The 21,065-nt window shown below is 54.7% G+C and overlaps 3 protein-coding genes across 3 annotated transcripts in view; 2 read left to right on the top strand and 1 right to left on the bottom strand.

Moving 5' to 3' along the window:
- The window catches only part of RUNX1 (RUNX family transcription factor 1), a 260,592-nt gene that overhangs the window by 100,034 nt on the left and 139,493 nt on the right, over window positions 1-21,065 (bottom strand). The gene's annotated exons all lie outside the window — the stretch shown is intronic.
- IFNAR2 (interferon alpha and beta receptor subunit 2) overlaps window positions 1-21,065 on the top strand; it is an 844,054-nt gene that overhangs the window by 692,622 nt on the left and 130,367 nt on the right. The window lies entirely within an intron of this gene.
- ATP5PO (ATP synthase peripheral stalk subunit OSCP) lies at window positions 6,715-9,284 on the top strand. Its single transcript, XM_079303197.1, has 7 exons — window positions 6,715-6,823; window positions 6,942-6,992; window positions 7,388-7,498; window positions 7,953-8,082; window positions 8,184-8,296; window positions 8,722-8,808; window positions 9,103-9,284. Exons 1-7 carry the CDS (start codon window positions 6,794-6,796, stop codon window positions 9,214-9,216), a joined length of 636 nt encoding a protein of 211 aa, XP_079159323.1. The 5' UTR covers window positions 6,715-6,793; the 3' UTR covers window positions 9,217-9,284.

Here is a 21,065-nt window from a genome sequence, read left to right as displayed (position 1 = left end):
CGCTGCCTGCCCACCCCTCCTGCTCCCGGCCGATCGGGAGGGGAGGGAGCAGTGGAATTTTACAGCTCCATCTCATGATGATGCCGCTCGCAGTCCCATGGCCTGGCTCATCCCTCCGACAAACCGTAAAGTCAGATCACAATGATGTGACTCACTCTCCAACTAAAGATAGATCCTGTCAGAGATCCCTCGGGAGCCCTGGGTGAGGCAGGTTGTTTATCCAGGGTTGTGCTTTGGGGTGGGTTTTCTGCCCCTCGCTCTCCCCACTCCCCAATTTTGGGGTCTGGGGATTCCCAGGAGCAGCTGTGGCACACGCTGAGTGTGAGCTTGACCTTCACTGTGGCACAGTCTGGGGACTGCCAAAAAGCACCACAGAAAAGAGGGAGAAACATTCTTAAGAGCGATTTCTAACACCTTATAATAGTTTTATTTCAGTGTTCACCTCCCAGCTGTTTGATACGGAGCAGGGCTGGTGCAGGACACAGAGAGAAGCAGCCAAGAGCCCAGCCAAAGCAAGAGGGGCTCTTGCCCCAGGAGCAAAGGCCACAGAGTGTCCCAGCACTGGAGAGGAGCAGGGAAGGGGCAGGACAGGCCAGACCTGCTCTGTTTGTCACCCCAGCCACCCCTGTGGCCGTGTCTGGGCCATGGGGACACGGGGGGCACAGCTCTGCTGAAGCTCCACGGGCAGAATCCTGTCCTGAAGGACACACAGGAATCCGAATTCCCCCCAGCCAAGCACAGGCTTGACTTTTATCCCCCCATAAACACAGCAATGGAAACTGGCAGGTGAGGGAGCTGGATCCTGTTCAGCCCTGTACAATTCCACTGGTGTCAAAGGCATTGCACCAGGGACAAAACCCAGGCATTATTTTTAACCTGGCCCTTTTTGTGCCCTTCATTCAGGAAATCCCTATGCAAGGGCATGATTTTAGTCATGTGAATCTCCTCAGTGTGACTGCTCATGGCCTCAGAGTTAAACACATGCCCAGACCCACGAGGACTGGGGCCTGAAACAGCATCAGAGGGGAAGGAGAAGGGATGGGAGTGTGGGAATTCCTGAGCACTGGGTGAGAGGGGTCTGCCTACCTGGGCCATGGGAATATTTCTGGCTGTTTCCCTTTTTCAGCCTCCAAACCCAGCAGCAGTTTAAGGTCTGCCTGCTGTGAAGGGGAGGAGAACAAAACACCCAAAATGTTCCTAAAGGATATTAAAAAAGAATTAACAAAGCAGCTGGTTATGCAAATGTCCTTTGGGGACTGCAATCCCTGTCTGTGACTTTCCCAACCTTGCCCTGATTCCCTCTCTGCACTTGCAGGGAGCACCCTCGGGCTCCTCACAGCAAACCTCACCAGAGGTGATTTTCTGCACTGCTTTGGCTTCCCTTTTCTGCCATTCCTCAAAAATCCTGACTCCCAAACACCAGGAATTATGAGCTCTGAGTCCCATGGCAGCTCATCCCAATCCTGATCACTCTGGGAGGGAAAAAATTGTTCCAGTGCTCTGCAGAAAGCTGAGCAGAGACTCTCAAATCTTGCAGCACTCCAGAGGACAGCCCGGAAAAGACCCACCAAAGGGATTTGGGTGATGATTTTTTTGTTCAGTTTCCCAGGAACTATTTGAAAAACCCCTCTTTGCCCCAGCACTCTCCCAACCCTTTCCCAAAAGCCCGAGCGCGTTACAACTTGTCAGGGATGTAACAGCAAATCCTGACCCAGCAGGGTTTTCCATCAAGGGGGATTTGCACAGGTTCCTCCCTGCTCCAGAAATCCCCCAAACCTGCAGGTCCTGTGGTTTGCAGCAGTCAGTCAGAGCAGCTTTGCCATGACAGATGAAGCCACAGAGAAGATGCTCACACAGGTTGTGAACAAGAGTCAGAAGAGGTCCTGAATTAATTTGTCATTGCTGTGGGGTAAAAACTCCTAAAAATACCTCTGTCTGTGGTTAGTCTTTAATTTCTCATGCTCGCCCAAATGAGGGGAAACACCATCTTTATTTTTTCAAGCCTCACTTCCACCAAACTTCTCCTTATTTGTATGAGGCCTTTTATAAAACTCACTACAAGAGCAACTGGCTCAGTTTTGTCCCAACATTCTGTTTCAGGTTGATGGATTTGCTGTTCAAACAGGCAAATCCATGAAATTCATTTCACAGGACATTGACCAAAGGGAATGTGCAATAATGTTCTCTGGGTTTTGACATATGAGCAAGTTCAAGTTTGCTACGGGGAAAGAGGACAAACAACAGCCTGGAAATGGGTAAACCTCTCCACAACAACCTGGTTAATGCACCAATAAAGTTATTTTATTAGTGTTGGCTTCCCTCTTGTGGCAATGAACAAACTGGAGCCCTAATATCTAACCAGGCCTGGTGCTCCTCCTCTGCTTTATTTCCTCCAGAGCCACTTGCACATTTCCATAATTTGAGTGACATTTCTGAATTTACAATGATTTTTTTTTTCCCCCATAGCGTGTGTGAGAAGGTACCACTGCTATTAATAAACTGTGTTTCATCAACAGAATTGAGAGCTATTTATAAAGGATGCTGGTATCTTGCTTTTTTTGCAGATGGGAGAACTGAGGTGCAGAATAATTAGAAGCCAATCAGCAGGTCCAAAGCAGAGCTGAAAATAGATCCCAAATCTCCTGAGCCTCAGGGCCACGTTCTGACTGCTCCCCTGCCAAGGTGGGAGATGGTGACACTCAGCTCTTGTCACCTACCCCGTGCCTGTTATTACCAGAGTTTCCCAAAACAGTTCTTTTTACCTTTGATATTTCACAGCCAACCTCATAAGACAAATAAATAAATCAAATCATCTCTGAGACCCAAGTGAACCCACATCACCTTTCCTAAAGATTTGCAGTCAGTGTTTATTCCCCCAGCCAGTTCACCCCTAAATTAATTTTTTTCAGGTATTCAACAGCATCCTAATTTTATTTTTTTTTTTTTTTTTTTAAGTCTACAGCACCTGGTTATGGGTTTCTCCCCCTTTTACAATGGATGCATGGAAAATAAATGCAACCACCACGAGCTCCCCGGAAGCATCACAAAAAAAAATAATGATGAATCTTTTTCCTATAAAACAACACTAACCTGAAACCTCCCTTTCAGGGCAGGAAAATGTGGTTTTAGGTGCTTGATTTTGCAGATCAAGGGCTTTTAGAGAAGTGTTGTGATGCTGAGGGCAGAGAGTTTAGTCATCCAACTCTAACTTTGCCCCAGTTTGGAATTCCCCTAACCATTTTCGTGGGTTTTCAATCATTCTTTCCAGTTTGGAGGAAAAAAAATAAAAAGAAGAAGTTTTCTGTCCCCTGCCACTGAGTGAAAAACCCTTTTTTTTAAATGGGAAAATGAGTCAGGTTGTGGCTGGGCAGGGAGATTTTGGAGGGTGGGCACAGGCTCCATCCCCTGGGAGTTCTTGATTCACCTCCCCAAGCAGAACTTGGGAGCAGAGATGTGGAAAACACCCAGCAGGGCTGGATTCAGCACCATCAGCTCTGGAACCCTTGGCAAAGAGGGAAAAACCCCAAAAGATCCCCAGAAAACCCCCACCAAGCCCTCCAGCAGCTGCAGAACAAGCCCATGGCTGTGGTGGGGGGTGAGTTCAGCCCTGACTTTTTGGGGTCAGGTTCTCAGGGATGAACTGGAGCACCAGGAGAGGAAATCCCAGAAACTTGGGATTTCTGAGCTTTCTGTGCTTTCTGACCCCCCGGAGAACTCTGCTTTTGACCTGAGGCCTTGCAGAAAACTTGCAAATTTGAGTGATGGAGTTAAAGTCACGGGTGTGCAGTTAAAATAAAAAGGTGTGATTTCACACAGTGAAGGGTTTTAAAATTAAAGTTTTTAGAATATGGTAATAGAGACAGGATGGAGGATTCGGGGTGTTGTAGTCCTGCATTGCTGGTAAACACCAAAAGTTTTTTTGCAGAGGAACTGCTCAGGAAGTTGTTTCCAGCTACACCCTGGCCCCTGTGGGACTCACAGGTGCCCAGCTGCAAAAACCTCAGGTGGGTTGTTAAAAACCTCCTCTTTCCATCTCTCTGTGCCATGAGTTGTTTGTGGGGTTGGACAAGCCTTGCTGCAGTTTTTAGGACACCTCCTGAAGCAGGGCCCTGAGAACTGTCACCTTCTTTCTGGAGGTTTCTCAGCGAAAGGAAAATAAAACACACTTTGCATGATTTCAGTTGTGGTCTGACTCAGCAGGTGACAAAAAAAAAAAAGTGATTTTTTTTTTCTATCCCCCACATGACAAAAAGGAGCATTTTAAGGTCACAACCCTACAAGCAGTAAAGGGGCAGACCCACAGGGGAATGTTCTTCCAGGTGTTTCTCCTGACCTTACAGATGTTCAAATGCTCATTAAGTGACCAAACCGAAACCAGGGACACAGGGAAATGTCAAAGGGGCAATAGGGGGGATTTAATTGCTTTGCAGGAGGAAAAGAGTCCTAAAAAATCCCATCTATGACAATGCAGGACTGCATTTTGGTGACAGATATCCAAATACAAGGACAGGTTTTATTCAGGCTTAAATTTTCCTTGTAGTGTAAGGCATCGAGGTACAAACTGTTTATCATCTGGGGGATGTTATTTGTCCAAAATTAACTTGTGAAAGGTGCTCTGATTTTAGTTCTTGAAAGCATTATCAGGTTTTGACCCTGTAAAATACCCTCAGCACTCAGTGACTTCACTGGCCTCAAAAAGGCAGATTCTCTGTCTATTGAAATGCTGCAAGCTCACAGAGTGCTCCGGAACAACAAGAAAATAATTTGGGATATGAAACTACACTTAAATCCATTTGAAAACTTCAGTGCAGGCACATTATCACAAAAAAAAAAAAAATCTGATTTTTAGACATGCTTTTCTCAATAGTGTAGTTATTAAAGTTATTGAAAAGCATCAGGGCAGGGTTTGGAGGGACAATCCCACCCAGTGCCACCCCAGGGACACCTCCCACTGTCCCAGCCCCAGTGTCCAGCCTGGAACTGAACATTCCAGGGATCCAGGGGCAGCCACAGCTGCTCTGGCAATTCTATTCCAGGGTCTTCCCACCCTTACAGGGAACAATTCCTAATTCCAATATCCCATCAAATCCTTCTTTGAAGCCATTCCCTGTGTCCTGTCCCTCCCTGCCTTGTCCCCAGTCCCTCTCCTGCTCTCCTGGCAGAGGCTCTGAGCTCTCCCTGGAATCTTCTCTTCTCCTGGCTGAACATTCCCAACTCTCCCAGTCTGTCCAGTTGTGTCTCAGTTATGTCAGGCTCTCCTTGTGCCTTGGAGTTTCACCCCGAAATGCAGTCAGGGAGAGAGGAGGGAATTAAATCCCGACAGCCCCCAAAAACCCCACAAAAAACAAAAAACAAAAATCCTGTTGTAGCCACTGCCTTTTCCCCGGTAGGACGCTGTGGCCGCGGTTCCTCAGCAGACTCACTCAGACCGTGCTGAAAACCTGGAACGAGCCCAGCTCTGGGAATGCTGCAGCCAGAGCGGCACCTAGTGTGGGGATCCGGGAACATCCTGCACCAGCCAGCCATCATCCATCATCCATCATCCATCCATCATCCATCATCCATCATCCATCATCCATAATCCATCATCCATCACCCATCATCCATCATCCATCATCCATCATCCATCATCCATCATCCATAATCCATCCATCATCCATCATCCATCATCCATCATCCATCATCCATAATCCATAATCCATAATCCATAATCCATAATCCATCATCCATCATCCATCATCCATCCATCCATCATCCATAATCCATAATCCATCATCCATCCATCCATCATCCATCCATCATCCATCATCCATCCATCATCCATCCATCATCCATCATCCATCATCCATCATCCATCATCCATCATCCATCAATCATCCATCCATCATCCATCATCCATCATCCATCATCCATCCATCATCCATCCATCCATCCATCCATCCATCCATGAGATCCACCTGCAGCTGCTGGAAGAGGCTGAAATCCACTCACAGCTCCTGGAAATCCATGGAGGAGCCAAGATCCACCTGTAACTCCTGCAGATCCATGGAGGGGCAGAGATCCACCTGCAGCTCCTGGAAATCCATGGGAGAGCTGAGATCCACCTGCAGCTCAGGAGATCCACAGAAGAGCTGAAATCCCCTGCAGCCCCTGGAGGAGCATGGGGTGCACAAACCATTGGAATTCCAGGCTGGAGCAGCTCCTGGCAGGGATCTGAGGGGCCCACACTGGAGTTAGTTTGCTGGGAGGATTTGGGATCCCATGGGAAAAAGGATCCACACAGGAGCAGCCTGATCCTGAAGAACTGATCTATGGAAAGGACCCAGGCTGGAGAAGTACATGGAGGGCACAGGGACACTGAGGGCACGGAGCCACCCTGGGGACAGGGACACTGAGAGTGACACTGAGGGCAGAAGGACACCGTGGGCACAGGGACACTGACAGTGACGTGGGCAGAGGGATTCTGTGGGTACAGGGACACTGACAGGGACACTGAGGGGCACGGGGACACCATGGGCATGGGGATACTGTGGGCACAGGGACACCACAGAGACATTGGTGGCACAGGGACACCGCAGGGACACTGGTGACAGTGACACTGGTGGCACAGGGACCCCAGCAGGGCTGCGCTGCCCCAATGGCCCGGCAGGGGGCACGCGGCACGAAGGCTCTGCCCCGCGGAACTACAACTCCCAGCGTGCCCCGCGGCAGGAGCGGCCTGTAACGGCGCTGGGTGGGCGTGTTCCCGCCGCGCCTGCGCAGTGCGCGGTGACCCTGGGGGCGGCCGGGAAAGATGGCGGCGGCAGCCGGGCTCGTCTTGAAGGTGAAACTGGGGGGCGGCGGGGCCTGGGCGGCTTTGGGGGGGAACAGCGCCGTCTCCCTTCCTCCCGATCCTCTAGGGCTGCACCGACCCCGCCATTCTCTCCCTTATTCCTCCCCAGGTGCGGCAGCTGAGCACGACGGCAGCGAGACCGGTGTCCAAGCTGGTCAAGGTGAGGGGCAGGGGCGTTCTCAGAGGGACGGGAGGCAGGGAGGGTCTCCACGCTGGTGAAGATAAGGGGGCAGGGGGTATCCTGAAGGGGTGAGGAGGGTCTCCAAGGCGATCAAGGGGGATGTCCAGGCTGGTCAGGGTGAGAGGGGAGGGGGTTGTGAGGGGCTCAGGGCGGGTGTCTGCGATGGTCGCGGTGCGGGGAGGGGCAGGGGTGGCACCCGGCTGCCAAGGCGAGGGGCGGGGAGGGGACACGCTCTTTCCCCGGGTCTCTCTCTCTTTCCCCGGGTCTCTCTCTCTTTCCCCGGGTCTCTCTCTCTCTCCCCGGGTCTCTCTCTCCCCCCCGGGTCTCTCTCCCCGGGTCTCTCCCCCGCTCAGTGCCCACCCTCGCTCCCGCAGCCGCCCATCCAGGTGTACGGGCTGGAAGGACGCTATGCCACCGCCCTCTACTCGGCAGCCACCAAGCAGAATAAGCTGGAGCAGGTGGAGAAGGAGCTGACCCGAGTATGGGTAAGGTGTTGCTGCTCCTGGGGCTGGAGCAGGGGGGGTCCCTGCTGCTCCTCAGTAGGGATGGGGTTGGGTTTCTCTCACCTATGAGACTCCCAGCCTGCTGGCACCTTTACTGCCTGCCTGTATCCCTGCTGTTTAAATGGGATATTGGGAGGGTGGGGAGGGCCTGGCACAGGTTGCTCAGGGAAGCTGTGGCTGCTCCACCCCTGGAAGTGTCCAAGGCCAGGCTGGGACAGTGGAACGTGTCCCTGGCCATGGCAGGGAGTGGGACTAGGTCCATCCAGTCTTTAAGGTCCCTTCCAACCCAAGCCCTTCCCTGATTCTCTAGCTGGAGCTGCCATTTCGCTTCCCATCAGCTCCAGAGCTCTTGGCTCTCATTCCAGAAATGCCCTTGTTGCCTGCCTAGGCTGCTCCAGGTGGGCCTTGTTCATCACATCCTTGTGTATCCCCTCAGAGCCTCCTGAAGGACCCCAAGCTGTCCAGTGTGGTGATGAACCCCCACACCAAGAGCTCGGTGAAACAAAAAGCCGTGAACGACGCCCTGGCAAGAGAAAAGATGTCCCCAATCACTGTCAACCTGATGAGTGAGTGACCTCTGGGTTTCAGGAGAAGATCCCAGCAGTGCATTGCTGCTGGCTGCTGGGCAGAGAGAGCTTTAACCCCTGGGTGTGTGGCTGTTTTGCAGATCTGCTGGCTGAGAACGGGCGCCTGCGTTACACCCCGGGCATCGTCTCTGCCTTCGGGAAGATCATGAGCGCCTTCCGAGGGGAGGTGGTGTGCACAGTCACCACGGCTCAGGTGGGCTGGGGAGCTCTGGGCCAAGGCAGCAAGGACACACCTGTCCCACTGAAGTGCTCTGGCATTGAAGTACTTGCTGGGAGAGCAGAGAGGACATGTCTGCCCAGCTGAACAAATTGCTGCAAAGCTGGGATTGATATCCAGCAGTGCCTGGTCCAAAATGAAAAGTCAACATTGCAGCTCAACAGCTCATGGTTTTCATTCCTGCCCCTGTTCTTCTCTCAAACAGGAAAATGTTTGATGAAATCAGGAGGGCACAAAGTGGTTGTTGTTCCTGTGCTGTCCTTGGGTTATCCCTGTTCCAGCATGCTGCCTTCCTGGTAGAAGTGTATCTTCAAAAAGGACCCAAGGAGAGAATTTGGGCTCTCATTATATCACTTGAGTATTTTAAGTCCTTTGTTTTTCTTCTCTTATTTTTCTTTCAGCCTTTAGATGAGGCCAACCTCAGTGAACTGAAAAGTGCTCTGAATGGGTTCTTGGCTAAAGGAGAGGTGTTGAAGCTGGAGACTAAGGTCTGGATTTTTGACTTACAGATAAATGTCACTATATTCATGTTAAGGATTTCTGTGTTTTTACAAAAACAAAATATTTTATTGAATCCAGTTGTTTTGTTACATAGTTCTCTGCTTTCTTGTAGACATAGTGATGTTTTAATTTCTAAAATATTCACTTTGGAATGCATTGACCACAAGGTTATCTCAAAAAAGGCCCTTTGAAAAGTTTTGTATTTCTTTTTTTTCTAGTGTAAAACTTGTATCCTATGCTAACAAACCTCTGCTAATCGACTTTCTATGTTCCTTCCTTAGACTGACCCATCAATCCTTGGTGGCATGATTGTCAATATTGGGGAGAAGTATGTGGACATGTCAACAAGGTCCAAGATCCAGAAACTCACCAAAATCATGAGAGAGACTGTCTAGAGAGCTGTCCTGGTCATTCCCAGGGAAACCTGGCACATGGAAACAATAAAATTTTTCCTTCTTGTGGAGATGGTGCCGAGTGTTTTTGGTTGGGGAAGCACAGCCCTGAGGGAGGAAGATGCTGAAGCTGTCCTGAGTTTCTGTAGCTGTGGCTGAAGATTCGTGGCATGGCTTGAAAATGTGGCTCACCCTGAATGCTGGGCAAGGTCACTGGGAAGGACATGGAAATAGAACTGAGTGAGCTGGTAAAGGGGATCAGTGCCAGGCTCCCCAGGGTCTGCCAGGCTCTGTACTGCCCAGCCCAAGGGATGGGCTGACAGGAGGTGCACCAGTTGAGGTTCAGAATAGTGATCAGAAAATCAGAGTGGCCAGGCCTTGGGATGAGCTGCCCAGGGAGGTTTGGAGTCACATCCAAACCACATTGGAGTGGTCAGGAGCAGTGTGGATGTGGCCCTTGGAACTTGGTTTGGGGTGATCATGATGGTTCTGGATGATCCTGAATGTCTCTTGCAACCTTGATGAGCCCATGAAGCACATGAATGTTTGGGACGGGATGTTCACCCATTTCTTCTGCCCACAGGGACAACCAAGTGTCTCCCCCTCCCTTGCCCAATGTCCCAGAGCAGAGAGTCCCCAGGCAGCGTTCCTGTCTGTGGGAGCAGCAGGAGGGGAGTTGGAGGAGTTCTGCAGCCCTGACAGAGGGGAAGGCAGGAATTAATCCATCCTTCCTTTCTTGCTTTCTTTTCTGCACCAAAGGAGATTCCTACAACGGGAAAAGGAATTGTTCTTGTGGAGCTGCCCTGCAGGGCTCCAGCCCAGAGGAGAGACCTGGGGAAGAGGGAGGTGTGATACACCAAGAGGTGTGAAAATGGGAACAATGTGGCTGGAGAGGACACTGAGGGGGAATGCAACATCAAGCCAGAGATTTCCCAGTGGGAAGGTGAGGAAGTCAGTTACCACAAACACCCCGACTGTGAAGAATATTTGGAGCAAGATCTGTCCCAGGGAGAAGTCAGCAGCTGCCAAGAGCCCTGGGACTGGGAAGAGCACATGGAGCGAGGGCTGTCCCAAGGAAGTGTTGTTAGCTGTGATGAAGTTTCCAACTGGGAAGAACCCATTGGCCAAATTGTGTCAGGAGGGAATGGCAGCAGAGCCTGGGGAAACTTCAGATGGGAAGATGACAGCGACAAGGAGCTGGTGCAGGAAACTGGGAAGACGAGACCAAGCACGGAATCAGGACCAAGCCCTTGGCCAGAGGATGATGAGTGGGACGGGCTGAGTGTCCTGGAGCTGCCCCCTGACAACAAAGACCAAAACCGGGAAGTTTTAGCAGCAGACAAGCTCCCAGTCCCTCGTGAGGCCTGGGCTGAGGGCCGGGCACTGGAGCCGTGCAGCGCAGGCAGCTCCGTGCCGGCCCCACACAGCAACCCCAGCCACACAGCCCCGTGCCCAGGGTGCTCCTGCCCCCGCTCAGGGTGGCCCAGGAGGGCACAGCCCGTGTGTCCCCGAGCTGGCAGCTGCTGCCTGTGCCACCCATCCCCGCGGAGGCTGCAGCCATGGGGCACAGCCTCCGGGGCACAGGGCCAGACAAACAGGACAGTGACTGTGAGCTGTGCCAAGGGGAAAACAGCAAAACCAGGAGCTGTCAGAAGAACAGAAGACATTGAGCTCTTTGCCCATTGAGCTGTCCCCTGTGGAAGAGGACATCAAGCTCTCTCCAGAGGACAGCACAAATGACTGCGAGCTGTCACCATTGGAAGATGAGGAGCACTGCCCTGGCTGAGGGTATCCAAGGGCCACAGAGCCTTGGGGTGCTTTGTCCCAGGAGAGCCGCTCTCTGAGGAGGAAGCAATTCCCGAATCCACCTGCGCTAAGGAGCGACAAAAATAACCGAGAAGATGGACAACAGGAACCCTAACTCGCAGCCCAGCCAAGGCCAACTGCTGAGCATGCAGACAGGGCCCAGGGTGAGGGATGAAGCAGGAAGGGGAGGCCAGAGCAAGGACAGGCAAGGATCTTCACCCTCCCAAGGGAGCTCTGTCCCACCAGTGCACTTCGGGCAGCGCTTAACCGGGAGAGTTTTCTCTTTTCTCCCACTCCGTGCTGCCTTTATCTCGAACTTCCCAGCCCATGTGCACCATAGGGAACATGCACAGCCCCGCCATGGCATCTCCCCTCACAGCCTCACCATGGCATCTCCCCTCACAGCCCCGCCATGGCATCTCCCCTCACAGCCCCACCACGGCATCTCCCCTCACAGCCCCGCCATGGCATCTCCCCTCACAGCCCCAACATCTCCCCTCACAGCCCCGCCATTGCATCTCCCCTCACAGCCCCACCATCTCCCCTCACAGCCCCAACATCTCCCCTCACAGCCCCGCCATGGCATCTCCCCTCAGCCCTGCCATCTCCCCTCACAGCCCTGCCTTCTCCCCTCACAGCCCCGCCATGGCATCTCCCCTCACAGCCCCGCCATGGCATCTCCCCTCACAGCCCCACCATCTCCCCTCACAGCCCGAACATCTCCCCTCACAGCCCCGCCATGGCATCTCCCCTCACAGCCCCGCCATGGCATCTCCCCTCACAGCCCCACCACGGCATCTCCCCTCACAGCCCTGCCATGGCATCTCCCCTCACAGCCCCGCCATCGCATCTCCCCTCACAGCCCCGCCATCGCATCTCCCCTCACAGCCCCGCCACGGCATCTCCCCTCACAGCCCCGCCATGGCATCTCCCCTCACAGCCCCGCCATCTCCCCTCACACCTCCTTCCCACCCCTCTCCATTCCCGCCCCTTCCCCTCCCTTCCCTTCCTCGCTCTCATCCTCCCTCCCTGCGTTCCTGCCTCATTCCCCCTCTCCGCGTCCTCTTTCCCCACTTCCCACCCCGTTCATGCCTCATTCAATCCCCGTTCTCGAGTCCCTGCCGTCATCCTCCCTTCCCTGTCCGTCCCTCCCTCCGTCCCCCTCTGTTCCCTCTCCTCTCTGCTTCCCAGCAACAAGGGACAGGACAAGAGCAAACGGCCTCAGGCTGGGCCAGGGAAAGGCTCGGCTGGGACACCAGGGGCACTTGCTTCCTAGAAAGCGTGGTCAGGCCTTGGGAAGAGCTGCCTTGGGGGGTTGCATGTCCCCATCCCTGGAGGTGGCACTCAGTGGCCTGTGGAGAGTGACAAGGTGGGCATTGGGCAGAGTTGGGACTCCATGCGCTTGGATGGCTTTTCCAAATTCAGGAATCCTGAGAAGTTGTCCTAAAACAACGACAAACAGGCATGGGGCTTGGAGCCATCTGGGATAGTGGAAGGTGTCCCTGCCCATGTGTCACAATGCCATGAGGGAGAGATGGCTGTGCCCTAAGTGAAGGACAAATGAGACCACCGGGCAGCTACAGAGGCTTTTTTAGGCAATACAGATATGATTGTACAAGAAGTGTAAGGAAGGGAGAGAAAAAGAAAGAGGAAACACTGTGAGAGAGAGGGAGACCCAGAGCAGGAGATAATCAGCTGGAACTACATGAGCTGCAAGGTCCCGGCCAGCCCCAACCAGTCTGGCACTGTAGAAGTTGTACAGAATCCAGAAGCGACTCCACAGCTGCTTTCTGCTGAGCAGGCCCTGGGCAAGGACAGGGGAGTAGAGGGGGCAAGGCTTTAGCCCCAGGGTCAGCTGCAAGTTCCTTCTGGAGAAAGTTTTGTGTGCAGAATGGCAGTGAGAACGCTGAGAAGAGCCTTTGCAGCACCTGTGCAGCCGCAGCGAGCCTGGGAAGGAGCAGCCGTCCCTGCTCAGCCTCGGCCAGCGGCGCTGCCTTTCTCAGCCAGCCGGGCTCCAGGGCACGGGCAGCAGCGAGCGGGGCTGGAGTGGCTGCGCTGTGCCCCTGCCCAGCCCTGCTGCACAGCGCTTCCAGCACAGCTCTCTCTCCGCCGGGCTCAGCGGCGCCTTTCGTTTGCTGCAGAGAGCAGGGACAGCCCTGCCCTGCCGGCCCCGCCGGGAACTCTCCCGCTGCCGCTGGGGCTGAGCAGCCGCTGCCCACAGGGACCAGCGGCACTGAGGGGACACAGCAGCACCTCGGACAGGCAGGGCATGGAACACACAGACTCTTGTCTTTATTGAAAAAATAAACTGGAACAGAGTTGGGACATTTTAATGAATCATGATTGCAAAATTTTGTATATTCATGATTTTATAACATAGAGTGCAATGTAAATACACAGTACTTCATTTAATAAATTTGGTAATTTTATTTATTCCTTAAATTTTATTTTAATTTTTGTGTTCTTAAATTATTCTTCTTATTGTTATTCTTCTTACTACTCTTCTTCTTCACTTCTTCTATGTAATTTTAATTTCTTATATGTGTTCCTATAGCTATTCCTATTCGTATTCTTATTCCTATTCTTATTCCTCTTCTTCTACATATTTTTAAATCCTTATGCTTATTACTCTTCTTCTTAAATATATTTTTAAGTTCTTATTCTTCTTCCTATTACTCTTCCTCTTCTAAGTATTTTTAAATTCTTATTACTATTCTTCTATGTATTCTTCAATAAGTCTTGTCCGTCTTTGTCTTCTTAGTCTTCGTCTTCCTGTTGTTCTTTGTCTTTATCTTCTTCATCTGCTATGTCATCTTCGTCTTCTTCGTTTTCGTTATTGTCTTTGTCTTCATCTTCCTTGTCTTCTTTGTATATTTTGTCGCCGTGTCTCCCCCATGCTCCGGGTGTGTGTCACTCCTCGGGCGGTGGCCGCAGGCAGGGCCAGCGGAGCAGCCCCCGCAGCGCCCGCAGCGCCCGCCTGAAGCGGGAGGGGCGTTTCCTGGGGGGGCTGTGCGGGGCAGGCACGGAGCTGCCTTCCCTTTCTGGGGGAGCTGCTGCTGCCCTTCCTGCAGCACTGCAGAGCTCCAGGGCACCCTGCAGCTGCTGCTGCTGCTGCTGTTGCTGCTGCTGCTGCTGCTGCTCCTGCTGCTGCTGCTCCTGTTCCTGCTGCTGCTGCTGCTGCTGCTGCTGTTGCTGCTGCTGCTGCTGCTGCTGCTCCTGTTCCTGCTGCTCCTGCTGCTGCTGCTCCTGTTCCTGCTGCTGCTGCTGCTGCTCCTGTTCCTGCTGCTGCTGCTGCTCCTGCTGCTGTTGCTGCTGCTGCTCCTGTTCCTGCTGCTGCTGCTGCTCCTGTTCCTGCTGCTGCTGCTGCTGTTCCTGCAGCTGCTGCTGCTGCTCCTGTTCCTGCTGCTGCTGCTCCTGCTCCTGTTCCTGCTGTGGCTGCTGCTCCTGCTGCTCCTGTTCTTGCTGCTGCTGCTGCTGCTCCTGCTCCTGATGCTGCTGCTCCTGTTCCTGCTGCTGCTGCTGCTGTTGCTGCTGCTGCTCCTGCTGCTGGTGCTGCTGGTGCTGCCCCAGCACCTGCAGCTCCGGCACAGTCTGGCTCAGGGGCTCCCCGGGGCTGTTCTGGATCATGGGGAGCTGAGCCTGGCTGCTGCCCGGAGTATTGAGCAGGACACTGGGAGGGCTCCGTGTCCCCAGTGGTTTCAATTTAGAGGATGAGTTTGAACCTCTGTCCCTACTACCGAGCAGGGCCCTCCTCATCACCTCCTCCTGCTCACGCTCTTCCCACAGGGAGAGATGTCCATTGTCATCTGCTTCCTGTGGGAACATGTCTTGAGCGTCTTCCCCAAAGCACAGCTCTGTTTCATATTTGTCATCTTTTGGGGAAAACTGCTCAATCTCGTTGTAATCCCCTTGGGGCAGCTCTTTGTCCCACTCACTCTCCCCTTGGGATGGCTCTTCTTCATGGTTTTCTTCACCTGGGGACAGCTCCTTGTCACTCTTGCTGTCCCCTGGGAAGAGCTCAATGGCCTGTGCAAATTTGAACATCTGCTGGTCCCTTGTGCTGCCCTCTGGACCAACCTCCATGGCCTCTTCCACTGGGGACAGCTCCTCAACAATTGGGTTGTCCTTTGTAATGACCACAATGGTCTCTCTCATTCCAAACAGCTCCTGGTCACATGTAGTGTTTGCCAAAATTACCTCACCGTCCTTTTGCCCTGGGGACAGCTCCTTGTCACACCTGCTGTCCTCTGGAATGACCTCAATGCCCTTTTCCACTGAGGACACCTCCACATCAATTGGGTTATCCCCTGGAATGGCATTGAGGGCCTCTTCCACCTGGGACAGCTCCTCTTCATTTGTGCTGTCCCCTGAAGTGACCTGTCTGGCCACTTCCTCTTCGGACAGCTCTGGCTCACTGTCGCTGTCCCCTGGTGAGAGCTCAATGCCCTCTTCTACTGGGGACAGCGGCTCCTCAGTTGTGCTGTCCTCTGGAGAGAGGTCATTGTCATCTTCCACAGGGGACAGCTCCTGGTCATTTGTGGTGTCCTCTGGGCCAACCTCAGTTTCCTCTTCCACTGGGGACAGCTGGTGGTCATTCGTGCTGTCCCTGGAAGTGACCTCTCTGTCCTCTTCCTCTTCGGACAGATCTGGATCAGTGTGGCTGTCCTCTGGAGAGAGCTCATTGTCATCTTCCCCTGGGGACAGCTCCTCATCACTCTGGCTGTCCCCTTGAAGGTGCTCCATCTCTTCTATGACTTGGAAGAGACTCTTGTAACTTCTGTTTTCCTCCTGGGAACGTTTGCTGTAGTTCTGTTTCTCTGTGCCCCGGAGGCTGTGCCCCATGGCTGCAGCCCCCGCGGGGATGGGTGGCACAGGCAGCAGCTGCCAGCTCGGGGACACACGGGCTGTGCCCTCCTGGGCCACCCTGAGCGGGGGCAGGAGCACCCTGGGCACGGGGCTGTGTGGCTGCGGCCCCTTCTCCCCTGCCCTGCCCAGCTCTGTGCCCCGGCTCTCAGTGTCCCTGGGGCTCAGCAGGCGGGGCAGGGCTGGCGGCCGTGGCACAAGTGGCAGCGGTGGCAGCGTGTCCCCACAGAGGGACAGGGCCTGGCTGCGGCTGCCCTGCGGCGCTGTCTGCGGCCGCCGGGGCTGCACCTCTGGGACCATGATGGGATGAAAATTTCTGGGTCCCACCTTTGTCTGCCCAGGGTGAATTGGTGGCAGCTTGATGGGCACCAGGGAGGAGGAGGATGTGGAGGATGTGTGGGATGGAGATGGCTCCCTTGGCAGGGCAAAGATCCTGGCCCTCTCCATCCGCTGGCCTCCCCTACCTTCCTCTTCCGTTGTTCTCGGCCTCCTCCGCAGGCTCAGCAGTGGGCCTTGGGTCACCTGGGCTTTGGGCTTCTTCTCCTTCTCCTTCATCTTCTCCATCTTCTCTAGAAATTTTTCTACCCTCAAGTTCAGAGCGATCCAGTCATCTGCTTCCTCCTCAGAGACTGGCGCTGTCTGCGGCTGCCAGGACTGCACCTCTGGGTCTGTGAGGGGATGAAGATATTTGGGTCCCACCTTTGGCTGCCCAGGGTGCACTGGTGGCAGCTTGATGGGCACCAGTGAGGAGGAGGATGAGGAGGATATGTGGGATGGAGACGACTCCCTTGGCAGGGCAAAGATCCTGGCCCTCTCCATCCGCTGGCCTCCCCTACCTTCCTCTTCCATTGTTGTTGGCCTCCTCTTCAGGCTCAGCTGTGGGCCTTGGGTAGCCTGGGAGTTGGGATTCTTCTCCATCTTCGCAATATTTGCAATTGCCCTGAATCGCTGACAGGTCCTGGGAGCTGCTTCCTCCTCGCAGAGCGGCGCTCCTGGGACTGAGCACTCCAGGCCTCTGCGCCCCTTAAATACCCCCAGGCCAGGGTGGGGCTCCCTGATGTCACAATGGTCTGTGGCCACCACCATGTTCCACATCACAAAGGGCCATGACACGAAGCGCCCGTGTCACCAAGGGCCACCCCCGGCACCCCAGGAGCAGTGGAGCAGCAGGAACTGGCCGGGAGCAGCCCCGGACTCGTGGCCTCGTGGCCCCTGCTGTGCCCAGAGCCCTGAGAGGCTTTGGCCCCGCTGGCACACGGCAGCCCCAGCCCCAGGCTGCAGAGCCCTGGCTGTGCAGCTGCGCTGGCCAGGGCACGAGCAATTGGCCCCGGGGCCGTGCCAGGGCCTTGTGGGCAGCGGCTCCGCGTGCGGCGGGAGGCCGGGGAGCAGGGCTGTCCCTCAGGGCTCTGCCCGGGCCCGGGGCTCGTCCCTGCCTTCAGCAGCGCCAGCCGGGGGCAGCGAGCGCAGCCCGGGCGCCTTTGCCGGGCACGGGGAGCCGAGCGGGGCAGGGGCAGCAGGCGAGGCCGGGGCCGTGCACGGGCACCCGGCCCAGCTGCACAAGGGGCGCGGCGAGAGCCTCCTGCGCTTCCCCGAGCCCAGGGGCGGCTGCTGCGCCCGGCCCGGGCCAATGGCCGAGCATGGCAGCCGCTCTCGCAGGTGTCCCTGGGCTCTGCGGCGCCGCGGGGACAGAGCCCGGGGCCGGGGCTCGCTGCCTGCTGCCGGCAGGGCGCTGCCCAGGCTCCAAACGCTCCTGCAGCTCTGGCAGCCTCGGGCCCGAGCCCATCCCTGGGGAGCCTGGGCAGTGCCCTGCACCCTCTGCGGGGAGAACCTTGCCCTAAAATCCAACCTAAATCCCTCCTGGGCCAGCTCCAGCTGCTCACTGGATGCTGTCCCTGTGCCACGGAACAGACACTGGGGCTGTTCATACATTATTAATAAAATTTAATTATTTGTGAATTATTCACGTATTCTCTGTGTTCTTTTTACTTTTTTCCTTCTTGTCTTCTAATTTGTACTTTAAAGTTCCTGTTGTTATTCTATCTCTGTTTATCTTTGCCCTGCTCTCCCCGCAGCAGGCTGAGCCCAGCCCCAGAGCTGCGCTGCTGCTGCAGTGCTGTGTGCGCTGCTCTGGCTCTTTGGCTGCACAGCCCCTGCAGCTGCTGCCACAGGGATGTGTCAGGAACAGCACAGAGCTGCTGCTGCCTCAGCTGGGGCTGCAGCGGGGAAACCCCTCCCGGCCTGCACAGGGTGCTCAGGGCAGGCAGGGCTGCTGAGAACACACCCGGCCGGGCTCCAGGGAATCAGCCTGAGGGGATTTTGGAAGGAATTGTTCCCTGGGAGGGAGGGCAGGGCCTGGCACAGGGTGCCCAGGGAATTCATGTGACCGGGAAATTATCATGAATCAATATTACAATATATTGCATAATCATGTATTTGTATCACGTACTGTAATGAAAATACACAATATCTAATAAAAACAAATTTGCTAGTTTTTTTTTTCTTCATTCAGTTTTATTTTCATTTCTGTATTCTTAAATTATCCTTCTTTTTATAATTGTCTTTCTTTCTACCTACTCTTCTTTGCTATTCTAACTACTTGTTGTATGCTATTCTAACTATTCTTCTCTGCTTCTTCTATGTGTTTCTTAATTCTTATCCCTATTCCTATTCCTATTCCTTTTCCTATTCCTAATCTTCTATGAGTTCTTACATTCTTATGACTATCCTTCTTATATGCATTTTGAAATTATTCATGATCTTCTCCCTATTCTTAGTCTTCCTCTCCATCGTCTTCATCTTCAACTGTGCTGTCGTAAACATCTTCTTCATTTTGTGTTCTTTTTCTTGGTCCTCAGTGGCTTTGTTGTCAGTCTTATCTTCATCTTCTTCCCTGTCTTCGTCTTTGCCTTCATTTTCTTCTTCATTCCCTTCACCTTCATCTGCTTTGTCATCATTGTTGTCTTCATATTCTTCATATGCTGGGCAAGGGGCTGCATGGCCGGGAGTTGGGGTTTGCCTTGTCCTCATTCATCACTGCCGTGCTCTGCTGCAGAGGGACCCAGGGACCTCCTTCCTCCTGAGGGAGCAGCACCCACGGGAGAGATATGGGGGCTGCTTGTGTGCAATGGGACATGACACAAACAGGGTTCAGTGTCTTTGGGAGAAAGAAAGGAAGTTTTTAGTCAGCTTGTGAGAGAGCCCAGGGACACCTGCGAGAGCGGCTGCCATGCTCGGCCATTGGCCCGGGCCGGGCGCAGCAGCCGCCCCTGGGCTCGGGGAAGCGCAGGAGGCTCTCGCCGCGCCCCTTGTGCAGCTGGGCCGGGTGCCCGTGCACGGCCCCGGCCTCGCCTGCTGCCCCTGCCCCGCTCGGCTCCCCGTGCCCGGCAAAGGCGCCCGGGCTGCGCTCGCTGCCCCCGGCTGGCGCTGCTGAAGGCAGGGACGAGCCCCGGGCCCGGGCAGAGCCCTGAGGGACAGCCCTGCTCCCCGGCCTCCCGCCGCACGCGGAGCCGCTGCCCACAAGGCCCTGGCACGGCCCCGGGGCCAATTGCTCGTGCCCTGGCCAGCGCAGCTGCACAGCCAGGGCTCTGCAGCCTGGGGCTGGGGCTGCCGTGTGCCAGCGGGGCCAAAGCCTCTCAGGGCTCTGGGCACAGCAGGGGCCACGAGGCCACGAGTCCGGGGCTGCTCCCAGCCAGTTCCTGCTGCTCCACTGCTCCTGGGGTGCCGCGGGTGGCCCTCGGTGACACGGGCGCTTCGTGTCATGGCCCTTTGTGATGTGGAACATGATGGTGGCCACAGACCATTGTGACATCAGGGAGCCCCACCCTGGCCTGGGGGTATCTAAGGGGCGCAGAGGCCTGGAGTGCTCAGTCCCAGGAGCGCCGCTCTGCGAGGACAGAACATTTCCCTGGATCCGCTTGAATCTGTATGTGACAGATCCCAACACTGAGAAGGACAAAGGAAACTCCAACTGCCAGTCCCTTGCCCAGCTGGCTGGAAGCCCCAGCGGGCAGTAGTGGAGTGGAGTGGGCAGGTCAGCCCTGCCACTGTCACAGTCTCACAAGGAGGAGAGGGTCTTTGCTGAAATGGACCAAGACCTTTCCCCGAGGGAGGATGATGTGAGCTCCAGTACTGGGGAGAAGCTTGTGGGCCCACTCAAGGAGGAGGATGCTCAGACTTGTCACCCAGAGGGGCTGAGCTCTGCCAACCCCGTGGGCACAGTAGTGGCAACAGAGGCAACCCGTGCCCCAGCCAGTGTCACTCCTTCTCCACAAATTCCCATGGAGGCCGAGCTGGCAGCTCCTGCCCTGCCTGGAGCTGTTGAGGAAACAGCAGCGGGGTCAGTGCAGGCTGTGTGTGAGAGGATGTACGACTCCAATGAGGAAATGAAATTCTGGCAATACTTGGATGACCTGGAGCCTTTCTTGGAGAGAGACCCAGAGCTGTCCCAGGAAGTTTCTGACCGGGAAGAATGCACGGAGGAAGATCTGTCCCAGGGAGAAGTCAGCAGCTCCCAAGAGCCCTCGGACTGGGAAGAACACATGGAGCACGGCCTGTCCCAAGGAGGAGTCATCAGCTGTACAGAACTTTCTGACTGGGAAGAATCCATTAGCCAAATTGTGTCAGGAGGGAATGGCAGCAGAGCCTCGGGACACTCCAGCTGGGAAGATGACAGCGACAAGGAGCTGGTGCACAACTGGGAGGACACGAGCAAGCACGACAACGGGAGCAAACCCTTGGCCCCAGAGGATGATGAATGGGACGAGCTGAGTGTCCTGGAGCTGCCCCCTGACAACAACGACCAAAACCGGGAAGTTTTAGCAGCAGACAAGCTCCCAGTCCCTCGTGAGGCCTGGGCTGAGGGCCGGGCACTGGAGCCGTGCAGCGCAGGCAGCTCCGTGCCGGCCCCGCTCAGGAAACGCCCCTCCCGCTTCAGGCGGGCGCTGCGGGCGCTGCGGGGGCTGCTCCGCTGGCCCTGCCTGCGGCCACCGCCCGAGGAGTGAGGGACATGAGGAGGATGATGAAGACACGAAGACGAAATATACAAAGAAGACAAGGAAGATGAAGACAAAGACAATAACGAAAACGAAGAAGACGAAGATGACATAGCAGATGAAGAAGATGAAGACAAGAACAAGAAGACGAAGACTAAGAAGACAAAGACATACAAGACTTATTGAAGAATA

Source organism: Erithacus rubecula, assembly GCF_903797595.1.
Source record: "Erithacus rubecula genome assembly, chromosome: 1".
NCBI classification, from domain to species: domain Eukaryota; kingdom Metazoa; phylum Chordata; class Aves; order Passeriformes; family Muscicapidae; genus Erithacus; species Erithacus rubecula.
The sequence above is the reverse complement of the archived record's forward strand: the minus strand, read 5'-3'. Positions and strand labels throughout refer to the sequence as shown.